This window comes from Microcebus murinus, chromosome 9 (assembly GCF_040939455.1).
Source record: "Microcebus murinus isolate Inina chromosome 9, M.murinus_Inina_mat1.0, whole genome shotgun sequence".
Lineage (NCBI taxonomy): Eukaryota > Metazoa > Chordata > Mammalia > Primates > Cheirogaleidae > Microcebus > Microcebus murinus.
The window spans coordinates 86,379,606-86,400,492 of record NC_134112.1 but is presented as its reverse complement, the minus strand read 5'-3'; the positions used below and the strand labels follow the sequence as shown (position 1 = coordinate 86,400,492).

At 46.4% G+C, this 20,887-nt stretch overlaps 1 protein-coding gene across 5 annotated transcripts in view; it reads left to right on the top strand.

The window, feature by feature from the left end:
• Positions 1 to 20,887, top strand: part of LOC105860197 (solute carrier family 23 member 1-like) — a 39,609-nt gene that overhangs the window by 13,711 nt on the left and 5,011 nt on the right. For all 5 annotated transcript variants that reach the window (XM_012744750.3, XM_076006634.1, XM_012744751.3 and 2 more), the window contains 5 exons: positions 3,592 to 3,751; positions 12,922 to 13,103; positions 13,658 to 13,775; positions 14,906 to 15,062; positions 15,781 to 16,034. In XM_012744750.3, coding sequence (XP_012600204.2) covers positions 3,592 to 3,751; positions 12,922 to 13,103; positions 13,658 to 13,775; positions 14,906 to 15,062; positions 15,781 to 16,034 — 871 coding nt within the window. The remainder of the gene's footprint in view (positions 1 to 3,591; positions 3,752 to 12,921; positions 13,104 to 13,657; positions 13,776 to 14,905; positions 15,063 to 15,780; positions 16,035 to 20,887) is intronic.

Sequence of the window (20,887 nt, the reverse complement as noted above, 5' to 3'; positions counted from 1 at the left end):
TGACACACTTGTCCTCCTTCACTGGAGAGGAAGCTTCTGTCTGCAGAGACTGTCTCTTTGCTCTTCCCTCATGCCTGAAATGTAGTGTGCACCTCCCAGATGGTGGGGCAGGCTGATGTGCATGACAGAAAGGGTGGGACTTCTTGCCCAGTTGTCCCCAGCTCACCAAATCCATGTCACTCCCTCTCTCTTGCAAAGGAGTACATAAGAGCTCAGAGAGAAGGGTGAAAACGTGACTTCTCAATACTTCCAGAAAGTTAGATCTTCTCATTGCATGGGCCAAAATAGATCACAAAATGTCCCATCTTATTATTAGCATAAATTTTTTAAATAGTTTGTCCTTACAGCAAACACACTGTTGCAATTTGACCTGTGACTCACACTTTCTGATCAGGCAGTCTGCCACTTCCTGCTGATCCCCGTCTGACACTTCCCCGAAGTCAGTTTCCTCAAACACAAAGAACTCGGTGTCGCCCCACCCCACCTTGAAGGAATCTTGAGATCATGATATGAAAGCACCATGCAGCTTTAAAATACTGTACAGACTTATCCCCAAGGACACATTTCTGTGGCTTTGCCAGGCCAAAAACAGTCTTCTCAGACTCAAGATACATTCCCGAGGCTCTGGGTCTTGACATTTGGCCTCTCCCAAGAGACCATGCAAAGCATTGTTGTAAAGGAAAATGGTGTTTTCTCTTCTTCAGGTGCAAGCATAACGATGGATGGTACAGGGCACAGGGAAGAGCAGGGCGCATGCGGAGAGTCTGCCCATGTTTTCCATGGGATGTCATAGGGGTGATAGTGGAGATTTGCACCCAGATCCTAGTGCATCTGCGCCCAGACCAGCCCTTCTGTGGTGGTTGCACCAGGCTGGGTGTAACAAGGTGGGGTAGGGGAGCAGGTGGAAGGATCAGATAGCAAATAAAATTGGGGGAACTGAGTGTAGAGTGGAAGGTCCTTGCTGTATCATAACATATTCGTAAGCCCCTTAAATCCTATTTGGAGCAAGATGAATCATGAATAAATAGCTAAAGTTAATATACAGCCCTTGTCCCAGTTGTGGGACATTACCAAAGCATTTCTTCCAAATCAAGTCTAACAAAACAAAAACAATATGAAGAACAGGAGAGAGAGAGTGTGTGAGAGAGCGCTGAAGTAGACCCAACGGCAATACTAGAAAGATAATCTTCAAAAATGGTTGGTAGATCAAACAAAAGCAACTCCATCCCAATTAACACCTGTTGTGACACCACATGGAGAGAGCCAGGCATCAAACGTTGACCCTCACATACTAGCATTAGCCCTTAAAGCAGATAGACACTGTCTGCTCTGAGGGCCAGGACGGAAGAGATCACGATGGCTAAAGAGGAGGAAAGCTAATGCTGTAAAACGCTGAGGGGCTGAGTGGGAGCGACAGACCAAGGGTGCTGGTGTGGAGACGCAGCCTGAGACCATGCGAGCTATGCAAGAGAAAACCAGGAGCGTGAAAACAAAGCCTAGAGAACCGACCTGCAAGAGATGGGAAATGCCAAACAACAGTAAAAAAAAGATCCATGTTGTAATAGCAGCTATTTAGATAGAACATTCAAGAAAATGTCGTATGGGAACTACCGTCTCAGGAAGTACCCACACACCCCAGGGAAGAATAACATAATGAAAATTACTGCTCTTTACTGAGATCTTATATGCCCTAGACATGGGGTTAAGCATTTACATGTATTTCATCTTTATAGCAACTTTCTGGGGGAGCACTAGTATATTTTATCAAAGAGGACACTGAGGCTTTTGGCGGTTGGGCAACATGCCTAGGTCACACAGATGCTAAGAGGGAGATGCAGATTGAAACCCACCTTCAGTCTATATCATGCTCTTCCTCAGCATCACAGGGCAGTGAGAAACCCACATATGAGTGAGGAGAGTCCAGCATGCGGCGTGATTCTGACACCAGGGAACTCTATGACCTTGGGCCCCATGTCCTTTATCTAGAAAATGATAAGGCCAAGCTAGGTAAGTTTCAAAGTGCTCTTCCAGGCCAGGCGCATGGCTCACGCCTGTAATCCTAGCTCTCTGGGAGGCCAAGACAGAGGGATTGCTTAAGGTCAGGAGTTCAAAACCAGCCTGAGCAAGAGTAAGACCCCATCTCTACTATAAATAGAAAGAAATTAATTGGACAACTAAAAATATATAGAAAAAATTAGCTGGGCATGGTGGCGAATGACTATAGTCCCAGCTACTCAGGAGGCTGAGTCAGGACAATTGCTTGAGCCCAGGAGTTTGAGGTTGCTGTGAGCTAGGCTGATGCCATGGCACTGTAGCCCAGGCAACAGAGTGAGACTGTCTAAAAAAAAAAAAAGTGCTTTTCACGGCCAAAAATGCTGTGAGTTTTTCTACTCAACAGTCAAGAGACATTTAAGTTAGAAGGCATGCAGAGAATAACAGTGAATCATACCTATGGGAAAATTTTAAAAATAGGGGTTGCCATCATGGTAGCAGGTGAAATCAATTATGAAATAAAAAAGAGCACTGAGATATGATCAAGGTCACCATAGAAGGTAAAGCTATAGAAGAAAGGAAGCCTGGTAGTGAAACTGAGTGCACATATCCCAAACTTGTAACAGAAAAGTGCATAAAAGAAAAACTAGCAGAAATGTAAGACAGAGAAATCTATCTATGTATGTATCTATCAAGAATTATAGTTAAAGACTATGTCAAGACTTTGAAAATGTGGCTGTTTAAGAAACAAAAGGGTACAGATAAGATGTTATTGGGAAAGAAATGAGAATGCCTAACAAAATGGGGTGGAGAGGGGGGAGGAATGAATAGAAAATGAAATTGGAAAGTCTGAGTACAGAATAATGAAGGAAGAATTTATTGATATAATATGTGATCCTAAAGATAGGATATGTTAATACATTGAAGCAAATAAATGGAAAGAAACCCATCTTGCTCTTGAACATAAAAGATATTTAGCAATTACAAAAAGGCAGAAAGCCCATATATCACATTATCCCAACCGCATATAATAATCTTCAAAGAAAATAACATAGATGAGTTAGAAAAATGCTCAACTATTTGAAAATTTTGGAATACTCCCTTATATAATTTCTGGGTTGGGAACAAACATACAATAACAGAAAATATTTTTTTAATGAAAATAAAGCTCACTATCCTAAGTAAAGAATTGTTGTAAATCAATTTGACAGTATCCGAATTCTGTGTAATGAGTAGATAGTTTAAGGAAAAACAGACATAAAATCACAGGAATGAATGCACATCATTCATGACCTAATGAAATGCAAATTAACACTTGTTACGGTTTCATTACATGCCTATAAAACTAGGAAAAAAGTCAAAATGATAAAACCCAACATTGGCAGGTTTTTAGTGGCACCAGATTCAGCGCTGGAGGGATGGAAATGGAAAATAATGAATCCCTGCCCTTGTGGAGCCCAGTAATAAAGGGATGGCTAAGACGAGGGAGGCACACTGACAGGGTGGATGGTTTGCCTTTCATCCCAAGCCCTTTCGGGCCAGTGGCAGGCCAGTGCTAGAGGACCTCGCGGGTAACTGCATCCTTTCTCCTCCGGCCAGGCTGCCCATTCTCCAGGGGGCGACATTTGCTTTTTTGGCACCCACTCTGGCTATGCTCTCCCTTCCGGACTGGAAGTGCCCTGAGTGGACGTTCAATGCCAGCCAGGTGAACACCAGCTCCCCAGAATTCACTGAGGAATGGCAGAAGAGGATCCGAGAGGTAACGGGGTAGGGGGTAGGTGGGAGGAGGAGAGGGGTACACAACGGGGCTCCTGGGTAGATTCCTTTGTTCAACATTCATTATCCAACTCCCTGCCAGGCAAGATCCTGGGCTTTAAGATCCTGCTACACACCAGACAGACAAGGACGCTGCCCACCTGGAGCTGATGCTCTAGTGTGTGCATGTGGTGGGTGGGGTAGAGTGGGAGGGAGAGAGAGAAATACCCCAACAAGTAAATGGAAATAGCAAATTTCAGGGAGTTGGAAGTGCAACGAAGAAAATAAAACAGGGTGAGGGAGTGAGCTGCTGGGGTGGAAAGGATGGAGAGAGAAATGGGTGTTCTTGGAAACACACTCGCATATTTCAAGGAGGAAGAGCTCAAGCATTTCTCCAGCCAGTCCCGGGAGGTGGAGAGGGCAGGGGGTAGTACTCCTGTTTTATATTAATTCATCAAACGTCATTAGTTGAACACCTGGTAAGTGCCAAGCATCTATTGTGCTAAGTGCTGGAACTACAAAGAGGAGAGAACACATCAGGGTGTTGGTGATGATGATGATGATGAAGATGATGGTGATGATGGTAGTAGGAACAGATCATGGTTACTAAGCACTTAGAGTTTTCCAGGCACCCTGCTACAAGTTTTTCATAGATGCACAAGCACCATATTGACAAATGTCCATAGCAAGCTCAGGTTAGTGGGAAAACCAACATGCAGGACCAGAGCTCAGCGCCATTCTGTTGGGGGGTGCTGCCTGCTTAGTCTGTCCACTTTGGACCATTGTGCCCCTGTGCTCATCTGCCATGAAGCCTGACCCTTGCTGAATTCAATTGTATCATTAGGGAGAGGAGCTGGTGGCCTTGAAGCAGGCTGTGAACTTTGGCAGTGTCCCGGTTGGCTTTCCTAAATGGTGGAGAAGGAAGTCAGCACACTCAGGATTCTTGGCAGAGAGATCAGCCACATCCTCAGGGCCAGCAGACCCCATAGCTTCCAGACTCCAACATCCTCACCCGAAGTGGGTGGGTGGAGGGGTGGCTCGTGGGTTGGGTGCAGTTGTAGGTGGTATTGTATGAGAGAGCGAGGATCACTTGAGATCTTTAGGGAGCTCAACCATCTACTTCCCAGATCAACCTGAAACACTGAGGCCTGCAGCATCTGTGTGTGGGCTGGCCCCGAGCTATGCCAGGGACCAGCTGCTCTGGAGCAAAGGTAGCATCACACAGCACAACGTTGTGATGATGGGCTCCATCACGCAGTAGCTGACTCAACCATGAATACAGCCCTCATTTATTACCTTTGCACCAACTCCCCCAGGATCACTGGAACTGAACAAAGGACGTTCCTGAACTGAGGGCCATGGACCTGGATCAGGGTGGGCTCCCTAGATACCTCTGGGAGTCAAGCGAACAAGCCTTAGACCAGCCAGGGCCCATCCTGCAACCACCCTGACCCACGTTCAGTGCCCCCATAGCCTCATTGCTGCAACAATTGTTACTCCTTGTATGTGAAATACGAAGGAGGGAGATGGAAGATGGAGGGAACGATAATGAGATTCCTATTCCTGCTTATATTTGACCAGTGAGAAGGAACAGAATCTGCAAAACATCTCAGTGTGTAATAATACTACTCTATGCTTGATAATATTAATATTGCTCTAGTTTTATTTTCCCCCCCTGCCTCCAAAGTTTGAACTGATACCTTTTAAAATGAATTTTTAAGTCTAATAGGCATACAGAGATGAACACTGTAAATTTCCACAAGCTGAACTTACCCATGTAACCCGGCTCAAGAAACAGGACATTACAAGACCCCAGACACCCCCTCAAGCCTCCTTCCATTCACCTCACGCACAAGAGTAACCACTCACTATCTTGACTTCTAACACCACAGATTAGTTTTGCCTATTCGTGAACTTTGCATGTGGAACCACGCAGTACATGCTCAATTGTCTCTGACTTGCAATCAACATCACATTTGCAAGATTCTTCCATATTGTTACGTGTAGTGGTAGATTATTCATTCTCTTTGCTGAATAATATTCCATTATATAAATATACAGCAATTTATTTATCTATTCTGTGTTATCCAAACTTTTATTTATTTATTTTTGAGACAGAGTTTCACTCTGCTGCCCAGGCTAGAGTGCCATGGCGTCAGCCCAGCTCACAGCACCCTCAACCTCCTGGGCTCAAGAGATCTTCCTGCCTCAACCTCTCGAGTAACTGGGACTACAGGCATGCGCCACCATGCCTGGCTAATTTTTTTTCCATATATTTTTAGTTGGCCAATTAATTTCTTTCTATTTATAGTAGAGACAGGGTCTCGTTCTTGCTGAGGCTGGTTTCGAACTCCTGACCTCGAGCAATCCTCCCGTCTTGGCCTCCCAGAGTGCTAGGATTACAGGCATGAGCTACCGTGCCTGGCCCAAACTTTGATTTTAAGGGTGATATTCAGTTATTTGCTGTTGTAGATAGTGCTGCTCTGAACATTTGTGTACTTGTCTTGAGGTGAACACACGTATGTACTTCCACTGAATATACACCTAGCAGTGGGATAGCGGGGGCACAGGGTGTGCATGTGTCCACCTTTGGTAAGCACCACCAAATACGTTGTCCAAGTGCAGTTTCCAGTTTATACTCCCACCGGCAGTGTAGGTGAGTTCCAGTTATTTTACATCCCCACCAACATTTTCTGTGTTTTTCATTTTAGCCATCCTGGTAGTAAACTTGTATCATTTTTTATGATGCCATTGAGTGAGTTAGAGGTAACTGTAACTGTTCCTCCTCAACTGTAGTTCTACTTGACCTCCTTGGGTCATTTTTCCCTTATGCTTACCACATTAACTGGTGACTGAAGTTCAATATCCTGATGTAGACTTCATTAGGTATCATCATTTCCACGATTTTCATTTCGTTGAGTATCCTGTAACCGATCTGTGAACTCATAATTAGACCATGAACCATCACAGTCTCACACAAAAGTTCAAGCAACAGACTATGTCCTAAAGTGCCAGCATCACGTTAGAAATTGGCTGCAGTCACAGTGCTCTCTCTCTCCTCATTCAATGCGGTCAATTATACTCTGGCTCCAGTTTTATTAAGACAGCAGCTTTAGGTGTGTTCCAGTTTGGTAGCATCAACTCTGATGCCAGCACCTTTCATCCCAGACTGAAGATAGATCTAGAAATATTGCTAAGAAATTATTATTTTATTACCAACTTATTTTAAATGTGAAGGGCAAAAGTAGCATCATTTGGTACAGGAATTTGTCTGCAGGAATTTGTCTGGAGCTGCAGGCTCCAGCTCTTTCTTTTTCCCGCTGGGAGCCCTTGGCCCATTCATTCCCTTGCTCCTGCCAGAGGAGGGGTGTTTGAGCCCTTCTCTGCTGTCCTCCAAGTAGTGGGCAACAAAAGCAACACTGTGAAACCTCTTCACGTGTCCTTCCCCAAGGTACTTTCAAATGACTCAATACATGTATTGTAACTGGGTCCTCTCCACTGGGTAGGATGTATCTTGAAAATCCCGGACTTTCCAATCAGCCCATATATACCTTCAGAGTTCCAACAAGTGAAATTAGGTAGATTTATATTATTCCTACCTTAGGGAAGGCAATCAAATCCCTAGTCTTGGAAAAATAGGGTTTCCTTACCTCCTCATTTCTCAACCTATCCCATGGATAATGCTTGCTCTTGTGCCCCTCCTACTCTAGAAAGCCAGCCCTTTATGCTTTTGTCACCAGCACTTTAAGCACATATTCCACTTTTTAAAAAAATTTTTACTGTTTGGGGAGAAAACGATATGAAATATGAAAAGATCATTTGATATTGTATTTGCTGGTCCACTCTTGCCTGGGTCATGTTGTGACAAGTGATCCACGAGGTGCCGACATGGAAGTTGCTATTTGTTTTGGTGGGCAGTCTGGGTTGCCAGTCTTTTTACAGTAATCTGGGCCAGATCTTCAGTTGTTGAACAGGCAAAGCTCAAACCAGAAACACTATCAATACCAGTTTTGAAAAATCTTTAAATTTCCCATGCTCTGTGGTGTGTCCAGCATAGGCAGCCTGGCAGCTCTGTGATGGGCTGTATCCCCTCAAAGTATATTCTCCCACCCAAGGTAGGTACATGAGCCTGCTGCTGTTGGCAATCTGGACCATCCCGCGAAACACAAGTGGCTTCAGATGGAGTTGGGGATTATGCTGTTTATGAGCCCACATGGACATGGCTTGTGGCCCAAGGTGTCATCCCATGGACTATAGTGACTACATTCAAATCATACTTCCCTCCCTTTTTCAAGACTAAGGAACATCCAACATGAGCAACCAATATCTGAGATTCGACTATAAAGTCCTGTCCCACAAAAGGGGGGAAATTTAAATAGAGCTTTCTGTGATTCACTTGCCAGATTAAACAGTTAGTCCATTGACCAATGCCCAAGAATCTCTGTAATTCTACAGGGGATGATGGCGGGCAGTATTCACAGGCACAGTCCCCACATCACACATGGCTCGGTCCAGTGGACTGACTTAGACTTGCCATACTTCTTGTCATCGCGGTCCTTCTGTTGGCTGGCAGAACGTCACACGCTTCCATGCCCAACTCTCTCAGTTAGTTGAGTAGCACCTCCAGTGAGACGCCAACCAGTGCTTCTGAATTCAAAGATTCACACAATGGGACCCAAGTCTCTCGCTGGTGTGCAATTGTCCTGTAACATTTTGTCTACTCTGGAGGACAGGGACTAACTTGCTCGTGGATCCTACAAACCCCTCCTGGGTAGTTGTCTTTCCTTTTCCTGACCATAACTATTTCCCTTTCATTGGCAAATTTTGTTGACCAGGCCATTCCTCATTCGAATGTCTTTCGGACATCACTCAAGACATAATTGGGATCTCTGATCTTAGGGTTATTTGGAGCCAGTCAGTAGTGGTCTAATCCCAAACAGTGCCCAGTAGTGGACTTCTTAGTAATGTTCTTTCAAAGGGAGAGTGATCGAGCAGCTACGTCAGGCCACACCTGCACCCAGAGCCCCGTGGCAGGGCTGAACACCTGTCTTCTGCAGGGCCAGTCCTCGCTCAGTGTAGACTCCTCTGCCTGTGCTTCCGCTAGCTCCGGAGCCCTGTGCCTGTGACGCTGCAGTAGGCCGGCCCGAGCCCTAACTTGTCCATTTCAGCCAGAAACTTCTGCCACTCTTCTTCACTTTGAAAAACAGCCTTTTTCATGTGCCTGTACTCTCACATGCAGTCCAAAAGTGTGCCTGATGCGGGTGGAACTTAATAATATCATCAAATCTCCGTGCTTCCTTTTTATCTCGGGAGGGACTCAAAGTTAAGAAGGTGTTTTACTCTTTAAAGAACCGTTCCACGCAGCTCCAGACCAAGACATTCCCAAGGCTTTCCCTTGTTAAGCTGTCAGGCTGTGAAGTTTCGCTGCGTTGATTGGCCAGTCTCAGGAGGGCACGTCTTACCCACCTTTTCCAAATCAGAATAGACTTCTTCTTCAGTGCAGCCCGTTCCTGTTATCTCACCAACAGAATGAATCGCAGCGCCCCTGTGGTTTGTGGGTTTGTGGGGCTGTTTTGTGTTTTTCTGCTGTTCCCCAGGGAGCCTTTATGCTTCGCTTTGGTAAATTCAAATTAAAACCAAGCATCTGCTATGCTAGAAGCCAGGGGCAGGGTTTCCCTACATTCAGCGCTGCTGAGAACCACAATTCCTTTATGCAGGTCTGTTTCCTTCATACTGTCCAAGAAGAAAGATCCAGCAAATTAATTTGTCTTTACTTCAATCCGAGCACTGCTGCTGCTCAGCCCTTTCCTGCGTTCTAATACAGCGTCTGCCTCCGGCACTGCCAGGGCGCGGCTCGCAAACCCTCACCGCGTTCAGAAGCAGTTGCCTTGTGCTTTGAGAACAGTGGGCAACCATAAAGGAGAGGAGTGTCCCTGTGGGGCCTGAACAGTATTGGTGGACATTTAGGGATATGGGTCCTGCTGTGCCTGCACTGAGCCTGGATCCCAGGTGACAGAGGCATTCATGTTTTCTTCAATGTATTTACTGCTTATTTTTGTGCTTATGATACATAGAGTCCTCTAAAGCAGGAGCCTGCAAAGTATGCTTTTTGGACCAAATCCAGCTGGCAGCCTCTTTTTTTTACTGCCTGTGAATTAAGAAGGGTTTTTTATATTTTTTTAAAGTTTTTTTTAAAAATTGCATTAGAAACCCAATGTGGCTTACAAAATCTCAAATATTTACTCTCTGCCCTTTTATAGAAAGTTTGCCCACCCCTGCTCTGAAACCCAAGGTGCAGGGCAGGGGCTCCTCTTGCCGGTGTCTGAGGGTGTCACAGCCGCTATTTTCCTCCACATTGTCCCCAAGTGTCAACACAGCGAGCCCCAAACCCACAGTCTTATCCGTGCTACTTTAGCTCCCTCTGCTGGTCCAGTGTTTTCCACCAGGGCTGTAGACAAGAGAAAGTTCTTACAAGTTTCAATGTCATTTTATAATTTAATAATTGATTGATTGTTAGTTTAATTCACCGAGCCAGCCTGTTGGGATAGAAAGCAGATTCACCATGTTTCACTGAGATCCATTTATCCACACATATCTCCAGGCTTGAACCCACGGCCAGCAGACCAACTGCACATCACAGCGCTAGTCACAGATGAAAGTGACATGAATATGGAAACGATAGAAATGTTATCACTGACTAGGACACAAGAAGTAATGGAGAAGTATAAGTGAACTGTTTTTGAGGAAATGGTGGTAACAGAAAAAGTAGGGAAAACTGTGGGAAGAGATGGTAAGTTCAGTTTTCAACACATTAGACCAATTTAAATGTCACCTTCCAATATCCCAGTAGTTTGAGCTAACATAGAACCCACTCATATTACCAACACATAAAAATTCTGGATGAACTATGGTTTTTGAATGTGTGCTCGAGCTCAAAACCAAAGGAAAATTCCACTCTCTAGAAACAAAGATGGGAATTATAGCCAGAATCAGTTTAGATGGTGGGTTAAAGAGTTAGACTCAGATGTAGGACCAAAGGCTAGGAGCTTGGGTTTTAATGGTCAAAGGGATCATGAAAGAGCACCCCCTTCGGTGAATAGGGACCTATGATAATCCCACCGTCCCAGGGAATTAACAAGGAAAGTTTTTGTTCTGCCCAGGGGGTCTGTGGGAAGTGCTGGAACATGGACTCACATGAGAAATAAAGACTCCAACTCTGCAACATGTGTGAGTGTAGTGGAAAGACTCTCAAGCTCAGACATTAAAGTAGAAATTGGTCCTGTCGATGAAATGCCTGTGGTTCTCGGCCAAAGAAAATATAAAATTATTCATTAGTGATATTTCCACATTCTAAGGCACACAAGACTCCCACAGGAAAAAAATAATTCCCCTAAAGGTGAGCTCACAGACATAAATTTTATCATTTCACACAAGGAAATAATGTATTATAAGAGATAATAAGCAGAAATAAGAACTAATAGAACAATTTAAATGAGGATATTAAATCAGTACTTAAAAAATAATTGAAGAGAGGCCGGCGCAGTGGCTTACGCTTGCAATTCTACCATTTTGGGAGGTGGAGATGGGAGGATTGCTTGAGGCCAGGAGTTCAAGACTATCCTGAGCAAGAGAAAGACCCTGTTTCTACAAAAAATAGAAAAATTGGCTGGGCATGGTGGCACATGCTTGTAGTCCCGGCTACTCTGGAGGCTGAGACAGGATTGCATGAGCCCAGGAGTTTGAGACTGCAGTGAGCTATGATGATGTCACTGCACTGTAGCCCGTGTAACAGAGTGAAACTCTGTCTCAAAGAAAATAAAAAATAAAACAAAAAGTTACAGAGAGTAAGAAGCAATTAGAAACTATAATCCAGAAGATAAAATGAAATAAGAATAAGGAAATTCGAAAATAGAACCAAATAAAACTTTAATAATTAAAAAAGTCATTGCAATTTAAAAATGCATTTAATGAGTTAAACAGCATTTAGGCAGAGCTGAAGGGAGACTAATAAACTGAAAGATTATCTAAGGAAATAGTCCTGAATTCGGCACTGAGAAATAAAAATATGGGAAATGTGAAATAGAGGATAGGAAATGTGAAACAAAAGTTAAGAAATGTGAAGCTAGGCTGGGCATAGTGGTTCATGCCTATAATCCCAGCACTTTGGTAGGCCAGCGTGGGAGGATTGCTTGAGCCCAGGAGTTTAAGATCAGGCTGAGAAACATAGAGAGACCCTGTCTCTACAAAAAATGAAAAAATTAACTGGGCCAGGTGACATATTCTTGTAGTCCCAGCTACTTGGGAGGCTGAGGCAGGAGGATTGCTTCAGCCCAGGGTTTGAGGAAACAGTAAGCTATAATCACACCATTGTGCTCCAGTCCGGAACTGTTAAGTATTCATATTAAAAAGCTAAGAATGACTTCTAAAAGAATAAAATAGAAGGTATAACATCCAAATTCATAAAGAAAAAAGGGGAAATAAAGCAAACTCAGTCCAGTAGATCGGAAGTTGGCAATCCACAGCCCAAGAGCCAAATCTGGCCTGTCATCTCCTTTTGAACAGACAGCCCACAAGCTAAGACTGCTTTTACATTTTCAATGGCTAAAAGAAAATCAAAAGAAGAATAATATTTCATGACATGTCAAAATTAGGTGAAATGCAAATTTCAGTGTCTATAAATAAAGTTTTATTGGAACACAGTTACACTCATTTGTTCACATCTTGTCTGGAAAAGTTGCGACAGAGCCCATATGGCCAAGAGGCCTAAAATAGTCACTGTCTGGTCCTTTACAGAAAAAGTTTGCTGACCCCTGCAGCAGAATGTAAGAAAACAGAAAAATACAGCAGCAGGATGTCGAATACACTACTGAGCGTGCTAGTGTTATAAGTCACCATCATCGTCATCATCATCATCATGATGGCCAATAAGTAACTGTGAAGCCCATCTCCTGAAAAGCTTCATGTAAAGTGAAAATGTCCAACAGGCAGTTGGAAAAACACACTGGAGGGAGGAGTGAGATTGGAGCTCTCCTTCCTTCAGGTCCTCTGGGGTCCAGCCTTGAGCCTGCACTGCCACCTAGCGGTGACCAGATTTAGCAGTGGCCTGGGCAGGCTCAGGCCCACAGTCCTGCTTCAGGCTTTGAGGCGCCTAAGCACCTCTTTCTTGCACACCAGTTGCAGGGCGCCATCATGGTGGCTTCCTGCGTCCAGATGCTAGTGGGCTTCTCAGGCCTCATTGGCTTTCTCATGCGCTTCATCGGCCCCTTGACCATTGCCCCGACCATCTCCCTGGTGGCCCTGCCTCTCTTCGACCCCGTGAGCAATGACGCCGGGATCCATTGGGGGATTTCTGCCATGTAAGTACTCCCTGGGGATGGAGTGCCCTCTGGTTCTCTTTGGTGGACGATCGCCCAAGTGACAATAATAGGAGTCCTGCATATTGGCAAACTCTTGTGGTTTCCCTCCCAAAATGCTGGGATTACAGACATGAGCCACTGCACCTGGCCTACACTGACCTTTTGGGGGGACTTGGGGATGGTGCTGGACACGCTCATTCACTCTGTCCCTTGTGGTCCGAGGGGAGGTGTGAGGACCGTCGGTCCTGCAGAATGACCTGGAAGATGAGACGGGTCCCTGACTCTGGCCTCACTGGCTCTAACTGCTGGATCTAACCAGCTGCCTGCAACTTACTTCCCTCAGACAGCCCCCCACCACCCATGTTTTCAGAGATGGCAGGACTCTGCCTGTGCTGCAGAGAGGGACCCAGAAGGGGACCCTGCCAGCAAGGCCACTGGTCCCAGAGACACATGGCAGCTCAGCTTCCTGAACCACCTGCTAAGCCTCATGTGACACTCTGTTAGGACGTGCCCCAGCTCACCAGCTTGGGCGTGGTTGTTTGTTTCTGTTTTAGGACCATCTTCCTCATCGTGCTGTTTTCTCAGTACCTGAAAAACATCACGGTGCCCGTGCCGGCTTACGGAGGACAGAAGTGCCACACCTCCAAGTTCCGCCTCTTTCAGGCCTTCCCTGTAAGCAGCAGCCGCCAACCTCTTCCATCCTTAGTTGACTCACCTGGGGAGCACAGGGCAGCCTCTCTGCGCCCAGGTGGCCCCAGATCACACGCTCTTCCATCTGCCTCTTCTCGGCCTTCCTTAACCTATGGGGCAAGGATGCCGGGAGGAGGCCGCAGAGTGAGGAGTGCCCCCGGCTGTGGGTGGAATTGGGGTCACCCCTCGACTTCTCCTTAAGGAGCACAGAGCCCACCGAGGCCGCTGCTCTGGGCACCGGCGTGGCACAGCCTTCTCGTGTTCCTGGCCTGTCCTCACAGCAGGGTACTGGAGAGACAGCCAAGTGCACCTCTAATTACATAGAACAGAGGGCCTGAGGCTGCCTGGTCTCAGCTGAGTCTCTCAGCTGGGGGTCTCTCTCGGTGGCTCTCTGGCAGTCCAGACACCCCTGATGATGATGGTACCTCCCTTTTCAGAGCCTTCCCGGTTAGACTCACACCACCCTGTCAAGTGGGTGTAGCTGTCGACAACACAGATATGTTTCCAGGTTTAATTTGATTGTAAACTGCATGTCTCAAATAAGGCACTTCCACTTAATGATCTCATTGATCCTCCAACAACCCTGCAAGCCAGTGACTCTAAAATTCAGTGAGCGTAAGAATCACCTGGGGACTTTGCCAAAAATACAGGCTTTTGGGGTCCCACCACCAGAGATTTAAAAGTTATGTATCTGAGGGCATCATTTAAGAAACCCCGAAAGGTTTCAGGCTCTGCTGAGCAGTGATGGTAAGTCCATTGTACAGATGAGAAAACTGAGGCTCAGAGAGTTTGCTCCAAGTTCACGTGGTCGACAAACAGTGGCAAGAGCCATGTCATCATCCTTCTGGCCCAGGCTGTGCCCAATTTATAGGACATTTCTGTCCCGATTTGACAAAGTCTCCCCATAGCTTATGTTCTAGCCTGTCCCTATAGTGTGCTCATTTATTCGTTGACACACTGGATTCCTGTTGTCTCTGGAAGGGTCAGTTGCACAAGACTCGCTCATTTCAAGGCTTTCCTGAGCGCCCTACTTTGCCCACACCTGGGGTGGGTTGGGGGAAGCAGGTGCGTGGTGGGCGGGGCCAGGCACCTGTGACTCTGACTCCCCGCAGGTGCTGCTGCCCCTCTGCATCTCCTGGTTCATCTGCTTCATGCTCACGGTCACCAACACCCTCCCCACGGACCCCTCAGCCTACGGGTACCTGGCCCGCACCGACACCAAAGGCAGCGTCCTGAGCCGGGCCCCTTGGTTTCGCTTCCCTTACCCAGGTGATGAGAAGACCCCGCCCCTTTTGCTTGGGACACAAGTTTGCCGGAACTGTCCAGGAACCCAGGGCTCTGGATGGAGAGTTGAACAGGGATGGGGGAGGGATCTTCTCCAGGGGACTGTCAAGGAGAGGAGGGACGGGCCTCAGGGAGCCTGTGTCAGACTCCTAAGACAGGAAGGAGACCCCGGGGGTCCTAGGAATCCCCTGGGAGTGGGAGCCCAAAGGGCCGGGCTCCCAGGCCTAGCTCAGAGCTGGCTACATCCCTCATCCTGCACAATGCTCAGGACCCAACCTCCCAGCCAGACCTTTGGGTCTCCTCCTAGATCCGGTGGATCTCACACAGGGGAGGCCTGGGGAGACCTTTTCCGTGGCTCTTGGCTCAGGCTGTATGGGTAGCTAGGTTGCAGGCAGGGACTGTGGACCTAGGGCTTCCCTGACTAAGACTCTCAGCTTCCAAAAACCTCAAGGCCCTGCTAGGAAGAGACCTGTTGGTGGCTCTTTTTGTGCACAGTGACCTCAAGTCCTGGGCATCAGATCCACCCCCAGGGAGGAGCTGTGAGGCAGGAATCCAAGCCAGAGCCTCCGGGCAGTTGTGAGGGTTGAAAGACACTTTGCCCAGTCTTTTAAGCTTTCCCCCGACCCCTCTGGCAAAGAAAGTATTTGGGCTTCAGCAGCTTCTCAGTTTCTGAATTAACGCTCCCTCTGTCTTGCGTTTGCAGGACAGTGGGGCGTCCCCACTGTCAGCGTGGCGGGGGTCTTCGGGATCATCGCGGGGGTCATCTCCTCCATGCTGGAGTCGGTGGGTGATTACTACGCCTGTGCCCGGCTGGTGGGGGCCCCGCCCCCTCCAAAGCACGCCATCAACAGGGGCATCGGCATCGAGGGCCTCGGCTGCCTGCTGGCAGGGGCCTGGGGGTCCGGGAACGGCACCACCTCCTTCAGCGAGAACATCGGGGCTCTGGGCATCACCAAGGTAAGGCTGCTGCGGGCGGCTCCTGGGGCAGGCTGGGTGCCTGGATCTGCCACCCCGTGCATTGGTTTCCTGTCACCGCTGTAACAAATTATCACAAACTTAGTGGCTCCAAACAACCTGAATGTATTATTTTACCAATCTGGAGGTCAGAAGTTGGACAGGATCTCACAGGGCTAAAATCAGGTGTTGACAGAGCTGCATCCCTTCCCTGAGGCTCTAGGGAAATCCATTTTCTCACCTTTTCAGGCATCTAGATGCTGCCTCATTCCTGGGCTCTTGGTCCCTGCTTCCATCTGCAGAGCCAGCGAGACTGCATCTCTCCCACCATTCTCCCATGGTCGTATGTCCCCTCCCACGGCCAGGAGAGGTTCTCTGCTTGTAAGGCTTCATGGAGTTAAACTGGACCCACTGGGATAACCTAGGATTCTCTCCCTATCTCCAGGCCCTTAGTCACTTCTGCAGAGTCCCTTTTGCCATGCAAGGTGACATATTCACAGGTTCAGGGATTAGGGCCTGGGCCTTTGAGGGGCCAGGATTCTGCCTTCCACACCTGGCCTTCTTCGGTTATGGAGGTTCCACAGGTGGAGATTCTACTGGCCTTGGCAGATGCCACTGGGTTTCTGAGCACTGAAGAAAGTCCTCACTTCCTGCAGTTCAGGTGGGAGGTCTGTCACCTCTAGCCCAGCCCCGTGTGGGAGATCCAAACCTGAATATTCAGCTGCACCCTGGCCAGCCCCACCTGGTGTCCGAGGGCACCTCACACTCAGCGGCCCCCATGAATCTCAGCATGTGCCCCATCCTGGCTTCTCCTCCTGCAGTCCTTGTCTTAGTCCACACAGTCCTCCATAGCTCTCACTGTCCCACGCCCTCACCATTGGGTATTCTGTTTTCTCAATACCCACACCTCCTTTCCTGTCCCCTTTCCACCATTCTCAGGGCCATAGCTTTATGGCACTTTCTAAGGTGACTTAGAAAAATTAGTGTTTAATAATATTGTTTTCCACATGCTTCGCTGTGTCTTTGCAGTGGTTCCAGCATGAGTCCTGTGAGCTTTGAAAAAATACAAATCCTCCCCACGCACACACTCCACCTTGCATTTCCGTGCAGCTCCCCTGCCGGTTCTGAAGTGCAGCCTGGTGGCATTGCATCTTCCTAACACCAGCTCTGCCCAACTCTGTGCCCTGCATCGCCTCTAACACACAGCAGAGCTAAAATCTGTGAGCAAATAGCTGAGCTGGCACCTCTCCCTACATCCAGTCCTGGGGCCTGTGACACTGTGAACTCTTTGAGATGTGCCTGAGGTTTCAAAGCCTTTAGTGCAGGTGTGGGGAACATTTTCCTATAGGAGGGCCACTAACTCACACCAAAGCATAGCAAGGAGAGGACTACGTAAGTATAAGACAGCAAATATTTCCTTTCCTGCTATAGGGGAGAAATCTCATGCAGAACATTGTATTTCAATAAACAGAACAAACATTTCTTTGATGTATCATTTATAAAGTAAGGCCCTTTAGAGGAGAGGGAAGGAGCAGGAAAGAAAGATACATAGACACAAAGCAACCTACAAATCAAGTAGGAGACTAAAGACTAGCCCTGAAAGAGACACAGTGCAAAGACCACTTGCTTTTGTGGACTCACACTTCCCCCTTGTGGCCTTGGAGCTATTGCTTCGTGTTGCAGCTCTGCAATGATGAGCTCTGGCCTCTTCTTGGCTCTCCCCATGTGTAGGGGGAAATCAGGCTGAAGGCCAGAGACTTCCTGTCACTCCTCTATGATGTCATGGCTTCCTGCCCAGATGTCAATCCTGTAACCAAAACAGGCCCTGGGCTGCATGATAAGTGCTTGTGGTAACAGGACTGGGGCAATGACTGCCATCTTTCTGAGACTATGGGCATAGCCAGAGGACATTGGTTGAACCTGACAAATCAAGCTATTGTGTTTGTAATCTTGCCTTTGTTCCCATGGTTAATTGTTAGGGTTGTAAACAAAACAAAACATTCTTTTGATGTGGTAAGAATTTCTAATGAAGGCAGTAAATAAATAAGCCCTTAGACTGAGGAAAAATAGGCAAAGGCAGAATCTGCTACTTATTGATACATTAATGAACATTAGTTAACATTAGAGTATCTTTTAAAAAAATTTAATTATGGTAAAAGGCAGAGAATATAAAATGTAGCATCATAACCATTTTAAACTGTATAGTTCAGTAGTGTTCACATTGTTGTACAACAGATCTCCAGACTTTTTAATCTTGCAAAACTGAAACTACATTAGAGTATCTTTTAAGGGCTGTGAGTAGACACAAATAGATGAAGGACAGATTCAAGAACTATCTAAATCATCCATTGACAATAGACTCAAGACATGATATTGACAAGAACATTTGCAGTCCTGCCCTAACTTCTGAGAATGATACAGAATGCACCAAAGTCAGGGGGCATAATTTTTAAGACTTATTATTTTTTTTTTTTTAGAGCAGTTTTAGGTTCACAGCATAATTGAAAGGAAGGTAAAGAGATTTCCCATACATAATAACCCCCCCAGCCCCTGCCCCATTATTAATATTACCCACCAGGGTAATACATTTGTTACAGTCGCTGAACCTACAGTGACACATAATTGTCACCCCCAGGGCACAGTTTATATTAGGGCTCGCTTTGAGTGTTGTATATTCTGTAGGTTTAGGCAATGTGTATACATCTATAGGTTAGACATGTATAATGATATGTATTCACCGTAACAGCATCACACAGAGTATTTTTATTATCCTAAAATTTAGAGGTCTTTCTTTTCCTCACTGGTGGTAGTTGTCACCCAAACTCCAGCTATGAGCTACGTACTTCCTTCCTTGAAATTCCAAAGCTCCTAGCTACTCAAAAAACTCCATGTAAACCAAGTAATGACCATTAGTAGTGACTCCAATCAGATCATACTTTTTTAGTCAATTCTGAAACTGCAGAGCAATTGATCCTCTATAGAAATAGACTAGGAGGGAAGCTTGCTTTTCAGATTCTGGATAGAACCAAGTAACTCTGTATAATACCAGGAGAAGGGGCCTCATCCCAGTTTCGTATACTAAGTGAACCCCCATATAGAAGAAGGAGGAATCATAGTTTATAATATTTCATGATTGCTTGTTGAGAAAAATCTATCATTGTCCTAAATGAGAAAATGTATCGATTAATACAATGAAATGACTTTTATAGAGGGAGCTTTTTAAAATACAAATCTCATCACGTCACCACCCTGTTTAAAAAAGCCCCCTACTGAGAGTTTCTCTTGTCTTCGGATTTTTTATTTTTAATGCACATGACACAAAATTTACCATCTTAACCATTTCTAGGTGTACAGCCCAGTAGTGTTAAGTACATTCACACTATGTGCAACCATCACCTCCATCCAGCTCCTGAAATCTTTTCATCTTGCAAAACCAAACCTCTGAATACATTAAACAAGAACTTCCCATTCCCCACTCCCCCAGGCCCCTGGCAGCCACCATTCTGCCTTCTGTCTCTATCAATTTGACTACCCTAGGGACCTCCTGTAAGTAGAACCATATAGTATTTATCTTTTTATGAACTGGTTCATTTCATTTAGCATAATGTCTTCCAGGTTCATCCATATTGTAGCAAGTGTCAGGATTTCCTTCCCTTTTAAAAGGCTGAATAATATTCCGTCGTGCGAATATGCCACGTTTTGCTCATGCTTTGCCTTTGGATTTTATTCTAATTCCTTTCCATAGTTGCAAGGCCCTGCGGATGTCTTGTCTCCTACCTCTCTCCCAGTGTGCCCTAGTCACACTGATTTTCCTTTTGCTCTGAAACCACCCAGGCTCCTCCCACCACAGAGTCTGCATTTGCTGTTTCCCCTCTAGAATGCTCTTCCACCATTTCCTATGCGTGACTCCTTCTCTTCCCTTGGGTCTCAGCTGAACTCTCAGCTCCTGGACGGGCCTTCCCTGACCACCCTCCATCCCAGCTACCTCCTACTCTGTTCTTTTGTGATTGTCTTCAGAGCAGATGTTGCTATCAGAAATTATCTTCTTTTTTCATTAGCTTACCTGTTTGGTATCTGTCTCCTCCTACTAACATTGTAGGCTCCATTTACAAAACAATCAACATGGAAATTGAAATGGATGTAGTGTAAATTCCACCTGTCTGTGAACTCGCAACCCTGTTTGCAAAACCCAGGGGACTGATCACCAGGCTGGGCCCAGGAGACCTGGGTCTTACTCAGGCATGGCTGCCATGTGGCCTTCGGCCCCATGTTCCCCCAAGTTTTCTCTTCTGTAAAATAAAAGGTTTGAACAAGGCTCTAGGTTTCCTTCCTGCCCCGGCCTTCTATGATACATTAAACATGCAGGTATCAAATGCTGTATGCCCACACCAGCACTGTGGGTGAGGAGTGGCTGTCGGAAGTGAAATGAGATTCCTGTCTTCGGGGAGCTTGTGATCTGGTAGGGGAACAGAAACACGTGATCTGAGTGGACAACAGCACAAGCCACACGCAAAGACATGGCATCATGCAGTAGAACTTTACACCTCTGCCCCTTGCAAAACACTTTGTATTGAGTGCTTATTATGTGCTCATGATGCTTAATGCTTACTGTTGTACGAAGCACTTCACCTACGTTATCTGATTTCATCTTATGTAGTAGGTGCTATTAATCCCGTGTGGTAAGTGCGCAGGCTGACTAGAGGCAGAGCGGGGTTGGCTCTCACCCCCCATTTGTAAGAACAGGGCCCCTGTGCTTCCCCGGGAAGACTCCTTGCCTCGCTGCCCAGGTTTCTTAGGAGAGGAGCATTTGGGCCAAGATTTGAAGACAGGTCTGAGAGCCCCAGAATGGAGAGGTG